This window comes from Anser brachyrhynchus, assembly GCF_964034855.1.
Source record: "Anser brachyrhynchus genome assembly, chromosome: 5".
Lineage (NCBI taxonomy): Eukaryota > Metazoa > Chordata > Aves > Anseriformes > Anatidae > Anser > Anser brachyrhynchus.
In genome coordinates, this window is record NC_137699.1 from 19,427,870 (window position 1) to 19,446,231 (window position 18,362).

Genomic DNA, 18,362 nt, shown 5'->3' on the forward strand with positions numbered 1-18,362 from the left:
CTAGTGTGCTATAAATGTCATCTCTGATGAATTTCTTCTCTTGGAGTGACTTTTACAGTCCACATACATGCAAATTTGGTCTCGATTAGATGGCCATTTCCAAATCTGAATAGCAGGGGTTTTACTGTTAGCAGGTAGGAAGCTTCATAGTTAGTTAGGTTGAACGATTGATATAAGAATCAAACAAGAACACTAGTGCATCTGAGCAGAGTGTTAAGGAAGCTGAATGAAATTTGTTTAAGGTATTGAGATAGAGAAATACAAATGCAAATATTATATCAAGTATCTGGCTCTTAGAATAAATAATAAAAAATAAAAAGGATTTAGTATGAGCTGGCATAAAAAGAGTACCCTTTCCTGCTTCAAATTTACTTCTTGAACCCAATTGTTTCATATTTATAACACATGTTGCATAATTTCAGTAGGAAATTATGTAGGCCAGTAGGAGCAGATTTCTTTACATGGTAGATCTCTATTCAGTGCTCAGCTTCACTCTTTTATCCAGTATATTTGTTAGACTCCAAATGAGATGTAATTTTTGAATTGTGTCTTTGGGTGAACTCAAAGATAAAGCAAATGAAACACTTCAGAGGTTAGGGTTAATTTCATGCAAAAAGACTTTTGAATTAAATAATGTATTAAGTAATCTGCTTTTCCTGTAACTCATGTTGATGTACCTGCTTTCTGTCTCTTTGCGTTTGTGATGTTGATGGTAAGCAAAAAAAAAATTAAAAAAAATCACCAAGGTTTGTCTGCTGGCAATTTAATAACAAGGCGTCTTTAGCATGTAAGTTGTACACTGTTGATAAATGCTGATGGAGCCTGTCACTGCTGAGTGTTTTGGAAACAGTACTTGAGATGAGTTTAGGGTGATTTTAAACATCAGAATGATTGGAGGACCTTAAAAGAGAAGCGTAATAGCTGTGCAAAAATAATTGGTTTTATCCTTAAGTGCCATTTTTGGACTCAGAACAATTCTGAAGTCATGTGTCCAGTAGTCTTAGTGCTGTTCCATTTAGCAGTTTCCCAAAGTGCTTGACTTAGAGCAGAATTGACTGGTGCTGACAGAGTTGGTGAGTGGTGCTTGTTTTTTGCAGAAAAGTTGGTTTTAACACCAACCGTGAATGGACAAAGCATGTTCATTGCTGCCAGACTTGTTCCAAGTTGGAAATTTATGCCTGTGCTCCTCAGATGCTTTTCCTTTGTAGTTAAATAGTTCAGTTACAAGCTTGCTTTGCACGGAATGATGACTACATCCATTTTAACCTGATTTTTTTTCCATTCCCTGACAATGTATATGAAAAGTGGATATATTACCTGCCCTCCATATCCAAGTTTCATTAAAATACTACCCAGCTTAATCTTTAAGGCAGTCTGACTTGCCATAATATCTAATGCACGTTATAATTACTTTTTATGCTTTTCCCGTCATAAGTAATCAAAATCAATTTACTGAAAATGTGTTTTGCTGGAGTTTGCAATGGGGAATTGCTTTGCCTAAGGGCATCCAGGTTGCCATGACATTGTTTCAAAAATGTCCTTCGTTTTCTTTATTCTTGTAGAACAGCTGTAATTTGCAATTGCAGTAAATGACAGGCAGATAACTATTAAAAAAAAAAAAACAACACAACAGCCAACCAAACAAAAAAAAAAACAACAAACCTGAGGTCTGCCAATGGTTCCAGAAGTGAAGATTTGTTTTAATTTATTGAAACCCCAGATGAAAGGGGACGGGATTTCTCCTCTTTATGAGAAGCATATAACTGGTTCTGAAAACTTGAGGCAGCCAGAACACCACTGTGCTTTTGTACAAATTAGAGCTACGTAATCCAGTGTGCATTTGGTCAGGTCCATTGACCTCACTTGCAAATATCATTCATGCTTTGCTCCCTTATAACATGACAGACATGTTAAATGATTTATTCTGCCCCACTTCATTACCTGTACTCCGTTAACTGATTTCCTAATGTGGGAGAACAGAAAGTGTCCTTTTAAAACAATAGCAGAATGCTGTTATGCTCTGGTGACCCATTCAGTAAATGTTGTTGGATGCAGAATTTACGCACTGATCCAAAAGCGATGAGGGTCAAAATAAGTTGTTGTTTTTTCCAGTCTATTACTTGCACCTGTTGCTGAGCATCTCTTTTGTTTCTTACATTTGGATTGGACTGCGAGTGACTTGTAATGTATAGCTGGTCTACATAGGAGTTCTACGTAGGAGTTGCCTGCTAATTTGTAGGTCAAGTAGTGGTTTCTGATATCACTGGAGAGTTCTAAATTCTTCAGTCTCTTCCCCTCTATCCTCAAGAGGGATCTCGTACAGTTGTTTAAATCTGTTAGAATGGCCGTCGTGCTAGAATTCGTAGCTGTTAAACTACATTTTTTTCTTTGCAGTGTTCGCCTGTGAGCCCCGCTTTTAGTTTAGCTTTTAGGGTTTTTTTTAGGCTATTTAGGAGAATACTCAACGTTACCTATCTTTTATGCTTCAGAGCCCTCTGAGAACACTGTTTCTTTGCAGTAGCTTCTTCTCTTTTGTTCACTGCCATCTTTGCCCTGTGATTAAGGCTTCCTTATGTTTCCTGTTGTGATGAAGTTTTTTTTGGTTTTTTTTTGAGGTTTCCTTGCCCATGGCAGGGGGTTGGAACTGGACGGGCTTTAAGGCCCCTTCCAACCCAAACCATTCTGTGATAAAATCATCTTTGCTTAGGAGATTAATCAAAAAGTTACCTTTGATTTATATTTGTATTTTGTTATCAACAGCTGCAGTCATCCATTTAAGTATGGTTCAGGTAACCTTTAGTTTTATAAATACCAAGAACAGTTTGACAGACCAAGCAATTCAGAGTTCTGTAAAAGCCTTTAGAGTTCAACTGATAAATATCTAAAGCAACTTGATTAGTTCACAGCCCTTACAACCACTATTGTAGCCATGCTAGTGATGCAGATTTGCTTAGCGTGCTGTAGATGTCTGATTCTTCCTACTGGCAACAGAAGTAGCACTGAATATTTTTTTTCTTTACTATTTATTTTAAAAATGGTACTAAGATTCATTCTGAGGTGCCTTAAGAAAAAAAAGTAAGATTTTGAAACCCAAAGGAGAAAGCAAGCAAGACCGTTATAATAGTTTTTGTTTTGTTTTGTTTTGTTTTTGTTTTGTTTTAAAAGGACTAACCAGCCAGGAATGTTCACGAAGAAAGAATTTGATCAGTTGGCCTCAGCAGTAGACAGCTTCAGTCTCATGACATACGACTATTCAACACCACAACGGTAAGACTATTAGGAAAGAATAAAACAGTAAGAATATTAGGAAAAACACGCTGAAGGAACTCATTTCCATTTATGCTGCTATGAAATATACAATATGAGTTGTTTTTTGTTTTTTTTTTTTTTCCATAAAATCGATGGTGTGTGTTAACTGTATCAGATAGGAAAGTTTAGGATTAGTAGTTAGGATAGTTGAGTTTTGAATCAGCTCATAACTTGGGTTTAACTGCAGTGAAGATCTGGCACCCTGTATTGTGAAGGGCTTTGTACCTGAGCTAAAGAATTACTCTTTTACTAGTACTGTGACACTTACTTTTTCCTGACTATGATATTTTGGTTTTAGTTATTTGGCACAGTTCTGCACAATGGTACAGAATACTCCAGTACATATCATTGTGGGGGAAAAAAAAATAGCAAATTGACAAGTAATTTGTCTGCTTCATCCTGAGGCAGTGGACTGCCTTTGTCAGCACTGCTAATGTGGACATGCTTAAATGAGTTTTTACATTCCTTCACTAGCCCCTCCCTTGTACTTTTAAAGCTGTTGTGCAGCAGTTCAGTGAACAAGATCAGGGAACTGATCTAACTGAAAAACAGCACAAAACCCTGCTTTTGTACATCGATACTCATTTTCAGGAGCTTACAATTTTTAATCATTTGCAAGTGGAATGGCAATGGAGTTGAAAAGTCCTTAAACTCGGACTCCTAACGTTACCATTCTCGAAAAGCATGGTTCATTTCACTTCCAAATTGCAAGTAAGGATACTTTTTGAGTTCCAGGGAGATTCTGTATATCTTGCTTGAAGGTGGCTTGTCCAGATTTAATATTTGTGGTAAACTGGCAGATTTAGAAATGCCATTGCTTTTGCATGTGTTCCATCACCAAGATCTCTGTCACCCATAGTATACTAGCACTTTGATAGTGTCTAGAGAGGTTCAATAGAAGAGTACTTTTGTCTCTTCTGAAATTTACCTTCCTCTTTCCTCTTTGTCCCCAGACCCTGTCTCTAGATCTTCCAACATAGCACCCTAGGGGAAAACAATCATGGGCAGTAATGTGTACTGAAGTTAAAACAGGCTTTTGTTACTCTCTCCTACTGGGATATGAAGCATAGAGGTAACCGTTTTAGCGTTCTTCTAGGTAGATGGGACATCTATGAAGATGAAGTGCTAAGGGCTTTCACACAGGCAGTGCAAACCCATCTGGAACCCTGGATGCACTTTGAGTTGTACACTATACTTTAGGCTACATCTTTCGTGTGTGGTGAAGCTGCACCATGCTTTATACCATGTTAAAATTACAGGTTCTGTTATGGTACAGTCACACCTTAATGCTTTTACTGCTGCATTAAGTTACTTAGATCTGGCTTCTTGGAACTGCTATTTTTTTGAACTTTGAAGTAGGAGAGGGACAGTGTTCAGTTAACACACTCGTGTTTGAAATAAATGTAGTTTCTGAGAGAGGTTTTGGAAAAAAAATCTTTTTTTAAAAAAATTTCCTTTGAATGGTTTGAGTATACTAAATGCAGGGTACATACAGCAAAATTTCTGTACTATATTAGCACCTACAGTTTTAATGTTACAGATATCCTGAAAACTTCGAGCAGATGATATTGATATTTATAAGTCTGGACTATGCTTTTACTTGTATCGTGTTAGTGAATGTTTACAGTAAAGCCTGTTGCTCTATACTCTGAGCTCGGGAGAGAGTGAGTCTGGTATCTCAATGCTGTATCTAGGATAGTTCAACTAGTCTGCATATTCAGGTGCTGCTCTCTAACAATAGAGCTTTTTGTTGCTAAGCAATTGCCCCTTTGGAGTTTTATCCATAAATAAAGTGTACAAGTGTTAAGCAATCTTTGAAACTTGTATTGCTTACCTGTCACTGCTTTTATAGTTCTTTCTATGAGTAAATGATGGATTTTGTCCCAGTATATTATGCTGGCGTACCGTAAAAACGCTGAGGATGGTATTGGAAAACGGCTGGGCCAAGCTCAGTGACGGAAAATGTGCTAGGTGGTAACTTCTTTACCCACTGTAGGAAGTTTCATGTACACCTTAGAAATGAATGACCTTTTAGTGGGACAAGCATGTTCTGTGCATCAACAGTTTTAAGCCACTGAAGAATGTGCATTGAATCTTTGTAGGCTTGTAGGTTATTTTCAATGTTTTTTTATGTGCCATAGCTTTCTCTATAATTGCACTCTGCAAAAAGAGAGGGCTGATGAGAATGAACATGTACTTTTTCTGACAGCATGACTGTGTGTTTTTTGTGTTCTTTTTTTTTTTTTGGCTAACTCAACAGACCTGGTCCAAATTCCCCACTTCCCTGGGTACGAGCCTGTGTTCAAGTACTGGATCCTGATTCAAAATGGAGAAATAAGATACTTCTAGGGTTGAATTTCTATGGCATGGACTACTCTGCTTTGGGAGCCTTGGGGGAGCCAATCCTTGGTAGAAGGTAAGACTTTTCTGGATATAAGTACTTATACACGAGATTCTCACAAACTTGGAAATTCAGAAGCATTCTTGTTTAGAAATATGAATGTGTTGGTAACATAGAGATGGTAAAAGTGATAAATTTGTGCATGAAATAGTACCTCACCATTTAGAGTAAGATCAGTTGTTCCTTGTGCAGAAGTGCAGACAGATGGCACAGATACCCTGTCAGAACACAGAAGAGAAAAAAGGTTTGTGTAATTTTCCTTCCTTCCTCTATCCATGTTTGTACACTCAGTTTGTCATCTTTGTGTTACAATGTTCTACTTTATTCTTTTATATTCTGTATGATTTTTGAGGTTCATTCAGGTGACCTAAAGATTTTTTCTCTCAGCTCCTGATGTTGTTACCTGTTACTTTCAAATTTGATATTAGTTTCAAACAGCAATATGCCACAGAGTTTCTTTTGAGTAGAAAAAGCTGAAGTAAGCTCACCTGGAGACAAAAATCTATAAGAAGATAAAGGAAAGTATTCCAAAGACAGCCTGAAATTTTATATTGATTCTCAGAAGATAATGGTTGTTTTAGTTTTGGGTAATAACCACATGTAATAAACAGTGAGCTTCACAGAAATACAATACGGGTAGAGTGCATCAAGCCAGAAGAGAAAGCAAGAAAAAATGTGAATTTGGCAGGAAGATCAGGTTTGTTCTGAAATTTGATATTAATTTATAAAATTAAAACAAGACAGGTAGGTGGAAACAGACCTTAAAGCACAAGAGATGATCACTTTCATACACAGATTACTAAGTGTATTATATCAAGATATTTCAATATAGTGTTTAAAAAAACAGTTAAGCACTGAAATAATATCTGGTGTGGATTGTGTAAGGTAAGGTCCACTTTATGTCAGTGCCTTCAGTTACACAAACACTTAGTGCAGGCAAGTAAAATGATGACAGTCTTCGTGCTTCACTTTGGCCATTTGTTGGGATATAATACTGTTGGCATAGTTCTCTCCACTTGCTGAGTTGTATGAATCTGGCTGGATAGTAGAAAATGACTATAGGGTGAAGGGAATAAAGCCATTATCTACAGTGGAAGGTATACAGAAAATATATCAGAATGTCTTCTGTAAAGTTGTTTGTAAAGTGGTTAGGCAGGAGCTATTTTAATATTTAATCAAAGCAGAGTTGATTTGCAAGCCTAATTGTATAAACTCATTTACTCTGAGGGTGATGAGGCCCTGGCACAGGCTGCCCAGAGAAGCTGTGGCTGCCCCATCCCTGACAGTGCCCAAGGCCAAGTTGGATGGGGCTTTGGGCAACCTGGGCTGGTGGGAGGTGACCCTACCCGTGGCAAGGGTTTGGAACTGGCTGGGCTTTAAGATCCCTTCCAACCCAAACCTTTCTGTGATTCTTTGAAACTCAGCACAATTAACACAGTTTCACTACAAAATTTGCAGTTCCTTTTGCAGGTTGGAGTGTCACTAATCTGCAAAGTAAATGAATATTGGTATTTCCTGAACTGCAGCTTTTGCAGTGAAGTTTCTTCTAGAAAACATACTGCACACTAGAAAAGTGACTACTTTTACTTTGCACAGACCTTTCATATCCTGGATTATATTATAGAGTAATTGCATGTTGGTTTTTAATGACAAAAATCTCCTAGCTAATAGTTATCTATGATTAAATTATTTTTTAGTGAAAGACGTTGTTTAGCTCTTTGTAGGTGCACAGTATGGGACAACATGTTTTATATGAAGCATATATCTGTTACCATGTTATTCATTAACAGGCCATGTTACTGACATTTTACATAGATCTGCCAGAACCTTGCTTCTGGACAAAGTCTCTGTGTCAGAGACTGTTTGAATTTATACATAAATCCCATTAGTTTTCACTTGCTGCCTTTCCTGTTAAGCATCTGTCCGTGGTTAAGCTTGCTTTTCCAGAAATATGTTTCGAGCATGCACACTTAATGCATTAGTCATTGCTGTATGTGTCATATATAGTAATGTGATAGTAAAACAGGTTCAATTAAAATAGTTTCAAAGTAGGCCAAGCTTCTGAATTAGAAGGGGTAAAAAAGAGTTCAGTGTGAAATAAGCTTTCTGCCTCTTAATTGGTAACAGGCTGCTTGTAAGAAAATCTCAATTTCTAGCATCTGTGAGTCTTTGAAAACTGTCCCTATCACATCCGATTGAATCCCACAGTGGGCATAGCTTATTCAGAGGCTCTCCCTCCCTCTCCAAAAGCTTCCCACTTGTTCCATTGTTAATACTCCAGCTTCTTAAGTATTCTTTTTTTTTTTATCTGAAAAGACTCATGTCTGAGGCTGATCTTGTTCCTTCTCATTTTTGTATCTGCTTCATACTATGTAAAAAGTTGTTCAGTGTAGAAAGGGATGGCTTGATTATTTGCTTCTTACCTTCAGTCCTTAATGAATTTGATCTTCTATTTTGGTGGCTGTAATCCAGTGTTGGTCATGTAGTAAATGCTGAAGGTTTGAGTCATTGCTGTTTTAAGGTACCCTCTATATGTTGTATGGATAGTGATGTTAAGCTAAAGTACTGTTAGTAAAATTATTTTAAAATATATTCAGCAAAGTATTATATGGGACTATCAACTTCTTCATTGTAGGTTTTTCTTCAAGTTTTTGCATGTGAAATTTATTGCACATGCAGGTCTTCAACAGGCTAGTGCTTAAAATTATTGGCATAGCTTATATATAGAATTACGTGCACAGAGTGCAGAAACCTTTGCTGGTTTCGTGTTTGTGTTTTTTTTAGTATAGGAATTATGTGATGGAAAGAGGTTCTGAAAGTAGGCAGATCTCATTCACTGAATGTTTTCTTAGTTAAGAAGCTCATAGAACAATTTTCAATAGAGTTTCTATTTCCATGAAATATCTGGCTATTCTTATTGCAGCATGCAATCTGAAGGTAGAACTACTTGGTTACCATTTTGCTGAAAAGATATACAGACTTTCCATATAATATCCTTTTTCTTCATACACACTGTAAAAAGTAGTATGTATGTGTGTTTGTGCCTGTGTATATGTCTATATATCAGAATTATACAAAATGAAAACAATTCTTCTTTCACAGCCCAACGTAGCTTTGTCTTTGGGAGTTTTTACAGTAGGAACTACAGCTTAGGTTGGCCCTAACAATGTGTTCATCTTTCACTTGCAGTGCAGCAACAAGTATTATTTGTTAATACAGTGAGTCTCTCAGAGATGATAGCACATTCTTGTGCTTTAATCTACCAAGTACCATTGTTGTTTAGCTGCAGGGAAGCTACGTTCCCATGTATATTTAGTTCTGACATAATTTGTATGAAATGCTAAACTGAAGTAAAGGTTACAGGACTGTGATTCCCCAAACCACCTCTAGTGCTTCTGGCAATGTTTACTGCCCTCTGGCTGTCAAGAATCAGGTTTCTGTACTGCTAAGATGTAGTCATTAAAACTTACCTCTGTATTAAAATCCTGTCAGAACATAACCAGCTGGTGTGACTGGCTTGCTGCTCTTATGATCATTTTGTTCCGGTGTGTCCTCTGTTGATATTATTGAACCTGACAATATTTCTTCTTCACCTCAGAAGTGTACGTCTTGGGTAAATAATTCTTCACTTTCCTCCGAAGCTTAAGAAATTGTTCAGCCTTTCTGCAGAATCTTTACCCCTGAGTTCTTGTTGATACCTGCAGTAGGTCATCAAGCCCCTCAGTCTTGCAAACTTCTTTCTTCCAAAGTACTCTTTCCCCCTTTAGCTACCTGCTCTTAAGAATCTCTTAATCATTAGAATATTGTATTTCAGTTGCAGTAATATCATAATAATAATGCAGCACTTAGGTTAATTTGGGAGCATATTGTGGTATTAAGAATTTATTTTAAAAGCTCTATTCTGATTTGTACTAAGGGTTGATGTACAAAATTGAAGTGCCTTCTTTCATTTTGATAAAGAGTTTTGACACAGTATTACAAAAAGCAGTAATGTTACAATAAATACTGATTACTTTTAGTATAAGGCAGTGGAAAAATTTCTGTTAAGAAAACGAAACAGCAAACATTTCTCAAGGCCGTGTTTTTGTGCCCAGTCATTTGGGCAGGAAGGAATGCTTATGTTTATTACGATTCTAGAGAAAAGCAGCAATGACAGCAACAAAGTAAGCAGAATTATTTAATTCCTGATGGAAGGACTTGATAAATGAGTCAAGAGCCAGCCTGTGAAATATGCAAGATTCTGAATAGGCTTGGAGTAATACTTACAGAAAGTAGTAATGGAGCGTATAGCTCCAGAGTCTTTGGAGTAATAGAAGTGCAAGTGTGTTCCACAACATTAACAGCTTTTGTTTTGGGCAAACAGCTTGTTTACACCTAGCGGTATAAAGCAGGTGATTGAATAAGGTTTCTGCTGATAACATTCAATAGCAGTATAAGGTCCAATGAATTTTTTCATCACATTTTTGAGACATTTCTGAATATTATTAACACCAGGAAACAGAAGGAGATTTTTTTTTCCCACCATTAAATTTTGTGCCTGCTTTGGGAAAGTGAGTCTAGAAATGCTGAGTAACAAATTTTAGCTAAAATAGCTGTGCGATAAAAATAGAGTTGCATTTCAAAATATTACTAAATTGGAAATCAAGGCAGATTTTTTCTTTTAGAATAAGATACAATATTACAAAAACTATTATAAATGCGTTATTTGGAAACTGAATGGAACGTACAAGATTATGCCCCAAATGTCTGTATATCCTCAGTAGTTGCCTCTTACTTACCATTTGAGGTATGTCATTTCCATATTTAAATCTAGTGTAGCTTTTGTTATCTATTTCAGAAGGAAGCTGTCTTTGAATCTCTTCATATATCTTATGTTTTATGAATAGATTCAGCTTTTTTATTTACCTGCCTTTATGGCTGGGGAGCAGAAAGAAAATTTGTCCAGAGTTGTATTGCATGTGCAGTTCAAAGTAGCCACATTGCCAGGCTTAGATCAGGTACATGTACTTCTCCGTTTGTGTGTGAGGATGTAGGTTGCGTGACAGGGGTAATGTCTGTAGGCCTGGATGGTCCTACTGCCAGCCTCAAATACTGGGTGGGGGCAAGAGAGGCAGGTGGTACTTGTGATTTTTTTCAATATAAATATAAATTATTTACTAAGATGATTAAACCCAGAGGAGGTCATCTTATCATTAGTGATTCTTTGTATTTAACAAAATGTAGACACATCAGTGTTTTTACAAGATTATTTTTTTTTCTGTTTGAGTGAAAGCAAAACTTCCCTGAGTCAGCAGTAGTCTAAGTGAATACAGGCTTTGACTCCCAGGAATTTATTTTCCTGTTCCGCTTCTAGCTGAGTTGAGGGTTAGAGGTCTGTGCTTAATACGCTGATCACTTGGAGCTATAAACCTGAAAAGGTAAAAGTCAATGAAGCTGTCACTTTCCATGTTCTTGCACTGCTTTGAATTAGTTTTAATGGATTTAGATATAGTTATTTCACTGAATTCTTCATTTTATAGTAATGAGGCACTAGACAGTTTGAGGAAAACTCAATATAGAGGTGGAATATATTAGAGTATTGACTGTGAGTGAAAGTTATGACCAAATGTAGCAGTATGTGTGATGCTTTTCCTGGATTAGAACCAATTATACTCAGGTGTATTTTAGCTATTTTTTTAATTGTTCTATGCAAATCTAATCATGAAAGAAAGCTGATGGAAGCAGCAAACCAAAAAGCAGCTTTGTCTTAAGAAATTCAATTAAAATTTAGGTCAGGAGAAACTGAAGTGCTTGATAAGTCTGAATTAAATATAATCCCTCTCCCCAGACAAAACAAAGAAGCCCTGCACCACTGGCTGTAATGTGTCAAGCTCACAGAGAGCACCATCAATAAAATGAAATCAGATCTGAAAACCTCTACAGAAATGTTTTCTTGCTCCTTACCCCTAGAGTCTTCCTTGAGTAAATCCATAATGGGAATATTCAATCATAAGATATGCCTGGAACCCTGTTGCTGACTGGCACCATTTATTTAGCAATGGCATTAAGAATCATTGAAAATCTTTGTGGTTTTGTGTGTGTGTTTATGTCTTGGTTGTGTTTTCTTTTTAAAGCAAGAGTATAGTATTGAATCGTGAATTTGCCTGAAGTAAAACACTGGCAGTTTGCAAAGAAAACATTTGCCATTATTTTTTCATGAAATGGTCATTATTATGCTGCATAATAGAAGACCAATTGCATGTTTTACTATGTACAGTAAGATCTTCCGGAATAAGTATATTAGGATCCATTTTGTAGTCCTGATGGAAAGATATATATATAAAGGAGTGTGTTAGGAGTATAAACTTAAAATATTGAAGTGGATTAGTAGATAGATGTAAGCAGTAGGGAGTCCAGCAGAAGATGAAACAACTTGTTCAGAAGGCCTCCTCAGTGATCTTGTACTTGAATAGCAAAAGATGTGATCTTTTAACTACAGTAAGGAAAAGTCAATGTCTTCAAAAATGTTAGTAATTTTGGAGCCTGGAAAAAAATTTCTACAGCTGTCATGGTGCTGTTTGCCCCAGCTGACATTAATATATGTAGTTTGACATGGGCTGTTGAGTATTATATTCTAAGTTCTCTCTCTTCATTCACTTTCTCCAAGTTCACTGCAGTTATTAAAAGTTCCCTCTTGCATTGTGCACAACTGAAGCTGACTGTCTCTGGTTTTACATGTTAACTGTTTGTCATTTGAAATTTTAGATTATTTTTGTTCACATGGATCTGATGGGAAGTTGTTTTGGGAGTTTAAACAGTGCTTATTTCTGGACATTCTTTGTAAGGTGAAGTAGTCCAGTGTAATTCACTCTGATACCTATAGAGGGATTGAAATTGTGAGAGAGAGGTCTCTGAGGACAACAATGCTGTGTAAACGTTTCCTTTTCCTTTGCGTTTTTGGTAAATCTATATTTCCAATCAATAGGCCTGATAATTAATTGCTCATTGCCAAGGGAGCAAAGTTCCCCCCATCCTCTCCAAAGCAAACTGTAGTTAATAAGACTAGAAACATAGTAGAGTTTGGACAGCAAATGATAGGAAAGCTTATCCAAAACAGGCATCTGTGCAGAGACCTGTGTTCTTTTGGCTCACTTAAAATAAAAATTCAAGGTTATGTTTCTGAAAGAAAACAAATATGCTGGTGAAAAGGCAGAATTTTTAATAGAAGTAAAATGTTCTTTTTTATTTTCTTTCTCAACTGTGCTGTCAACTTTGCTGTGAAACCTTAGCAATTTATTTAATCTCTTTCCTCCTTTATTTGAACTATCAGAAAAGCAGACGGATATAATTTAGTTCTAGGGGTATTGCTGGTAAGAGGTATGCATTTGAACTTTGGCAAATGTTGAGATTTTTAGTGCAGTGTGAAACAACTTGGAATTAATTTTGATATGCATTTTTTGCTCTTGTAGCCCTTCTGTATCTAAATAACATACCCCAACGTAAAAAGACTGTGGTACATTGTTCAGAGCAATGGTGAATATTGGTAATGCACAATTCAAGAGCACTGGGCAGTGACAGTGTAATAAATACTGGGATGACAGCTGGAGAACTTTAACTGGGGTGAGCTTGTTTTTTTGTTTGACTTTTTTGGTGGTGTTAGAAGGAACATCTGATCTTTTTGCTGAAAGCAAATACGTTTTGTCTTACCCAAGAATAGCTTTTCATCTGGTTTCTTGAATCAATTTAGTCATATGCATTTAATCAATTATCTAATTAATCCTAGGCATTATCATCTCTTGTTCTTTTTCTATTCCTGATTGTTCTGGTTTCTCTTTAAGGTTCTTTCTGCTACCCACACTTAACTGCCTTGCATATTACACCTTCAGACTCATTAGCTGTTTGTCTTAGTTAATTGCTAAAGATAATCTTCATGAATAGAGTCACTTTGCCCTTTGTCTCCAGACAATTTCACTGCAGGGAAGAATTTTGACAGGTGGAAAAAAACACAGCAAATCTTTTAAACAAGTAAAAAACCTCTACCAGGTCTTCTGTAAAGCTGGGGGAAGAAGAGAATGTCATTCTCATGAGGAATAAGCGGTCCTTTTGCTTCCTAAACATGTTTCTTACCAACATTGGTTCCACGTAAAAATTTCTGGGAGGCAAGTGACTGTACAATAATCATTTCATGAAGTAATCCAGAGAACTCAGCCTTCCTCCAGCAGATAGCAATTCTGCCTCTTGTTCCCTTGTTTCTACGATTGCCAGGACTACTTGGGGAGAATAAAGGGAAGTCACGGAATATTCTGCCCTATTTGATAGCCTGTTGAAGGGAGACTTTTGAACATGTTAACAGCCTTTAAAAGAATGAAATGGGAATGCAAGAACTGGGCAAGTGAGATTTTTGTTGTTTTTGTTTGCCATTATTAAAAATAACGCTGGAACACTGTGCCACGAGGGATCTCAGTTTGGACTGTGAAAAATGTGGATGGCTTTGAGAAGGTGAACATTTGCAGCTTTCTCATCTTTAATAGTATTAACTGGCAGTATTTTCCTCCATTATAGTGAAACAAGGAAAGTCATTTTACAGTGTCCTCTTTGTAGTAGAAGGTTGTCTCAAATATATATTCAACAAAATATTACATCTACAGACTGTTCTTATTTTGCTACCTATTTTTAAGTTACTTTGATTAGATTCAGTTATTTGTCTTTTTTTTCTGTTTGTTTACAGTGTTAGTTTTGAATGTTACCCATCCAAGAAAAAATAATCTTTGTCAGCCGAGAACATATGACTTTAATTTGCTGCAGTAGTGGAGGTCCATTTTGATGGGAACAATACTGTTACCAGTGTTGAACATCTTGTTATACTTGCATGTTCTATTTAGGCTTATTATTTGAAGTGTGATTTTCTTCAAGTATGTACTGAAAATCTTTAAAGCTTCTACTATATCTTCTATTTTCATCTCTTGCAAAGTTCACCATACCCATGGATGATCTCTTATCCCGGTGCTAAAGCATGTATTTTTGTTAGAAGATTTTGTTCATAATTCCAAATCTTATGTATTTTACAAGCTTGTAAGGTGAAAGAAAACACTGTCAGACTAGAATGTTTCAATCTGTTAGGACTGTGCCACTTTACAGAGTGGCTTAAACCTTCTCCTAGTATAGCACCAGTGAAAAGGGATGTCCCTGGCCCCAGAATTGGAGTTTACTAACCCAAATAAGGAACCTGAGCTCCCACAGAGTGAATGGAGAGACTTGGATTAGCATTTGTAATTTAACTCAAGATCTGGTGAGGGAGGCAGAAGAGCATGTTAATCTTAAAAATAAATTGGAAATATAAATCAAATATTTGAAGTATTACGAGACTTTGGTTCACTACAACCTGCTTCTATTGAAAAGCAACTTTATTCCAGGCAAGAATCAACTTAAAAGGAAGCTAAGCAGAGAGGCATGAGAGCAGGATGCTGATCATTTACAGTTGAAAAGTAGAAATATAACATTTGAAAAGCAGTAAGACTGGCTGAATAACTTGCATAAAATGTACTTATTTACCCATGTTGTGGCACTGTTAAATTGTAGGATCGTGTTTCCAATTGCTAGGAAATACAAATTGTATAAAAACAAATTCCAAATATTCGTCAGAGTAGTCTGCCAAAAAAAAGTGTGTTTTGAGGACATTACTGTAAAGTAGATTATGTATTGAAATGCTAACTGACTTTTGAATTGCCAGTGAACACTAATACCACTTCACAAACATCTGGAAGTTTCTCAGTTCCATTTGCTTTGAGGTGTTTATGATTTTTCATTTGTATATATATTCAGATAAATATATATGTACTCAAATGCATTATTGACTTTTGTTTGATATATTTCATATCTTGAGTATTCTACAGTGAGTCATCCAGATTAGCACTATTTTCCTTCGTTTCTTAAAGAAATAAGGCTTATAACTCATGTTGTCTCTGCTGGTCATCTTGTCCACACTGTTGTTCTCTGCAGTGCTTTTTGTATATATGGACTAATTTAAACCAAATTTGACAGAGGCTGAAGTTCTCAAAGATGACAACTTTTCTGAATGTGGGTGGCTTAGTAGAGCTGTTAATCACAAGTTATAGCTGTAAGGAGAGTAAGACTCCCTGCTCTAAGCTATATCTGTTACTGGTTTACAGAGAATCCGTATGGAGCTTAACTGGGAAAGGTTTTTTACCTGGCTAAATGAGAATCCAGCTAGAGATGGGAAATGAGACTTCATTGTTGTGTGAGGCATGAAACTGCTTGCTATACCTGTAGACCTTGTAAATTGTGTACTTAGTTGGGTTAGAGTATGTGATGTCTGTGCATTTCTCACAGTGTGACTCTTTGGGTGTGGTTTGCATGAAAACTGTTAACAGTGTTTTGGTGGCAGGTAGATTTCTAGGCCTAGCTGGTGGGATGCGTTCTGTTTGACCATACATAAATTTGGCCAAAACACTTTGTTACTTTATGCTGCTCTGAGAGTCAAGAAGGGGATAAAAACCCTTGCTATGAAGTTACACAGCAAGCGGTGTTCTGCCAGAAACAAGTTAGGTCAACATATTTTCTTAATACTATTTAAACTGACAAGAATGATACCCAAATATACAAGCCTGTCTGCATGACAACTAGCATCAGTAATCACACTTCAGATTACCTCAAACTTCCTTTATTAGTTGATGAATCAGATACAGACTTCATCTTTCAGTTGCTCTCATTAAATTATTGTCTCCTGAGGAAAATAGTACTTACACATTACTTCCATCAGCTCTTCCTGGTACTCAAGCTGAGCAGTTAATCCACTCGAAAGTTTCAACAGTGCATAAAAACAAAATTTTACTCGGTATTACAAATTCAGAAGAACAAAAAGTTATTTTGCAAATGTGCTTTAGATAAGGCTTGTTGATGTATTATTTCTCTCATGTTTGGGAACTATGCCTTAAAAATGGTTGGATGCCACAATATAAGGACATAAAACTATTAGAGAATGTCCAAAGGAGGGCTACCAAGATGGTGAAGTGACTAGAGTCCTTCTGGGTTCCTTCCTACTTGGGGGATTCTATAGTTCTGTGATACAGTTGTATTTGATAACTACCTAATAATACATCTGTATCTAATAATCAGTAGATTTCAAGGGAAAAATTTAAAATTTTTACCTGCCTTTTATGGTGTCGATTTTTTTTTTTCCTTGCATCCATAGTGCTGGTCTTAGTGCTTGCTGAGAGAAGAATGAAATCTTGTTTTCTCCTTATTAGTTTTTCGTCTTTAAATCCCACCATTTTCCTAAATGCTTGCTTCAGAATAGAGCAAAGTATTTTTTTAATTACTTTTTTTCTGGAGTTCTCTCATACAGTATTTGCATTGCAGTAGCATGTAGGAAACCTAGCTGTGGACCATATAAGCATGGTACAAATGAAAACTGCACTGTCTCACCCGTAGTGATTTCATCATGTATAGAAGCTTCACTAGCACTAAGTAATCTTCAAACTGGTTTTCATGTTCTTTTCCCCATGAAGTCTCCATGTTACATGGCTGCAAACTCTTACTGGATTTTTACATTCCTTAAGGAAGAAGTAGAATTTGGGAGGTATTTAAAAAAAAAAAAGCTGGGGTGGGGACCAGGGGGACAGAAAAAGGGAGACAGTAAAAAAAGGTATTTTTATCACATTCAAATAGCAGGTAGTTGAAGGGAGTTGTCAGTAAAGAACAGTACTTAGCCAGAATCATATTTCTGTTTTTCAAATGCACATACCATTCTCAGAGAACGAAGGCTATTGATTTAGTAAGTAGTTTGCTGGAAAGCAGGGAAACCATGGTAATTCTGTTTGTCTCTGTCTAATGCATTCCCCCCCCCTTTTATTTTTTTTCTTTTCAAAACTCTGACAGATGCTAAGGTTAATGAATTTTAATTTAGAATTGGCCTCTTCCTTGGGCTGCTGACAGTCTCTTCCATGCCACAGGGACCATTTTGTCCCAAGTCACTTTGTTTCCATACGAAAAGGAACATCTGATGGAAACTTCTTCGTAAATAAGTGAACTCAACTGGAACACAGCCAAACACCATCAGAGCTGGCTCCCTGAATCCCAGTCTTGTGTTTCACCGTAGTGTGAGAGATTAGATTCATTAACCTCTCATTAGAAACATGTCAATGTTAAAATCCCATAGTATGCTAGATTCAGCCTATTAGAAACCCCAAAAGGCCGGTTAATGTAAAAGAATTAACATTTCTCATTCCAGAAGTTATTAGTATATTCCTCATTTGGCTTGGTTCCATTTAATTGATGTAGTAACTTGTCAGGTGCTTTTTTTCTTTAGAAGCAGCTGAAACTATTAATCCAGAGCTATATTTGACTAAACAGAAGCTTTCATCATAGTGGAAAATACAAACACTTCACACACAAATGTTTAATTCGTTATTACATTTTTATAAGCATATAGGGAGCATATTATATAAGCATATTATATATCATAATGTGATATATATTTTACATATCAATTTGATAACACTTGCAGGAGTTCTTTGCACCACCTCAGTGACAGAATTTGCTATTTACAGAAGGATATTAAATGCTTTTTGAGCAGATCTAAATGCATCCAGATACTTAAGCACTATGTTTAATTCCAGGTAGCGTTCAGAGTATGAAGGGAAATGAAACATCT

The 18,362-nt window shown here is 36.4% G+C and overlaps 1 protein-coding gene across 8 annotated transcripts in view; it reads left to right on the forward strand.

The window, feature by feature from the left end:
- CHID1 (chitinase domain containing 1) overlaps positions 1–18,362 on the forward strand; it is a 106,590-nt gene that overhangs the window by 44,688 nt on the left and 43,540 nt on the right. For all 8 annotated transcript variants that reach the window (XM_080593862.1, XM_080593860.1, XM_080593861.1 and 5 more), the window contains 2 exons: positions 3,166–3,267; positions 5,570–5,725. In XM_080593862.1, the coding sequence (XP_080449988.1) occupies positions 3,166–3,267; positions 5,570–5,725 (258 nt within the window). The remainder of the gene's footprint in view (positions 1–3,165; positions 3,268–5,569; positions 5,726–18,362) is intronic.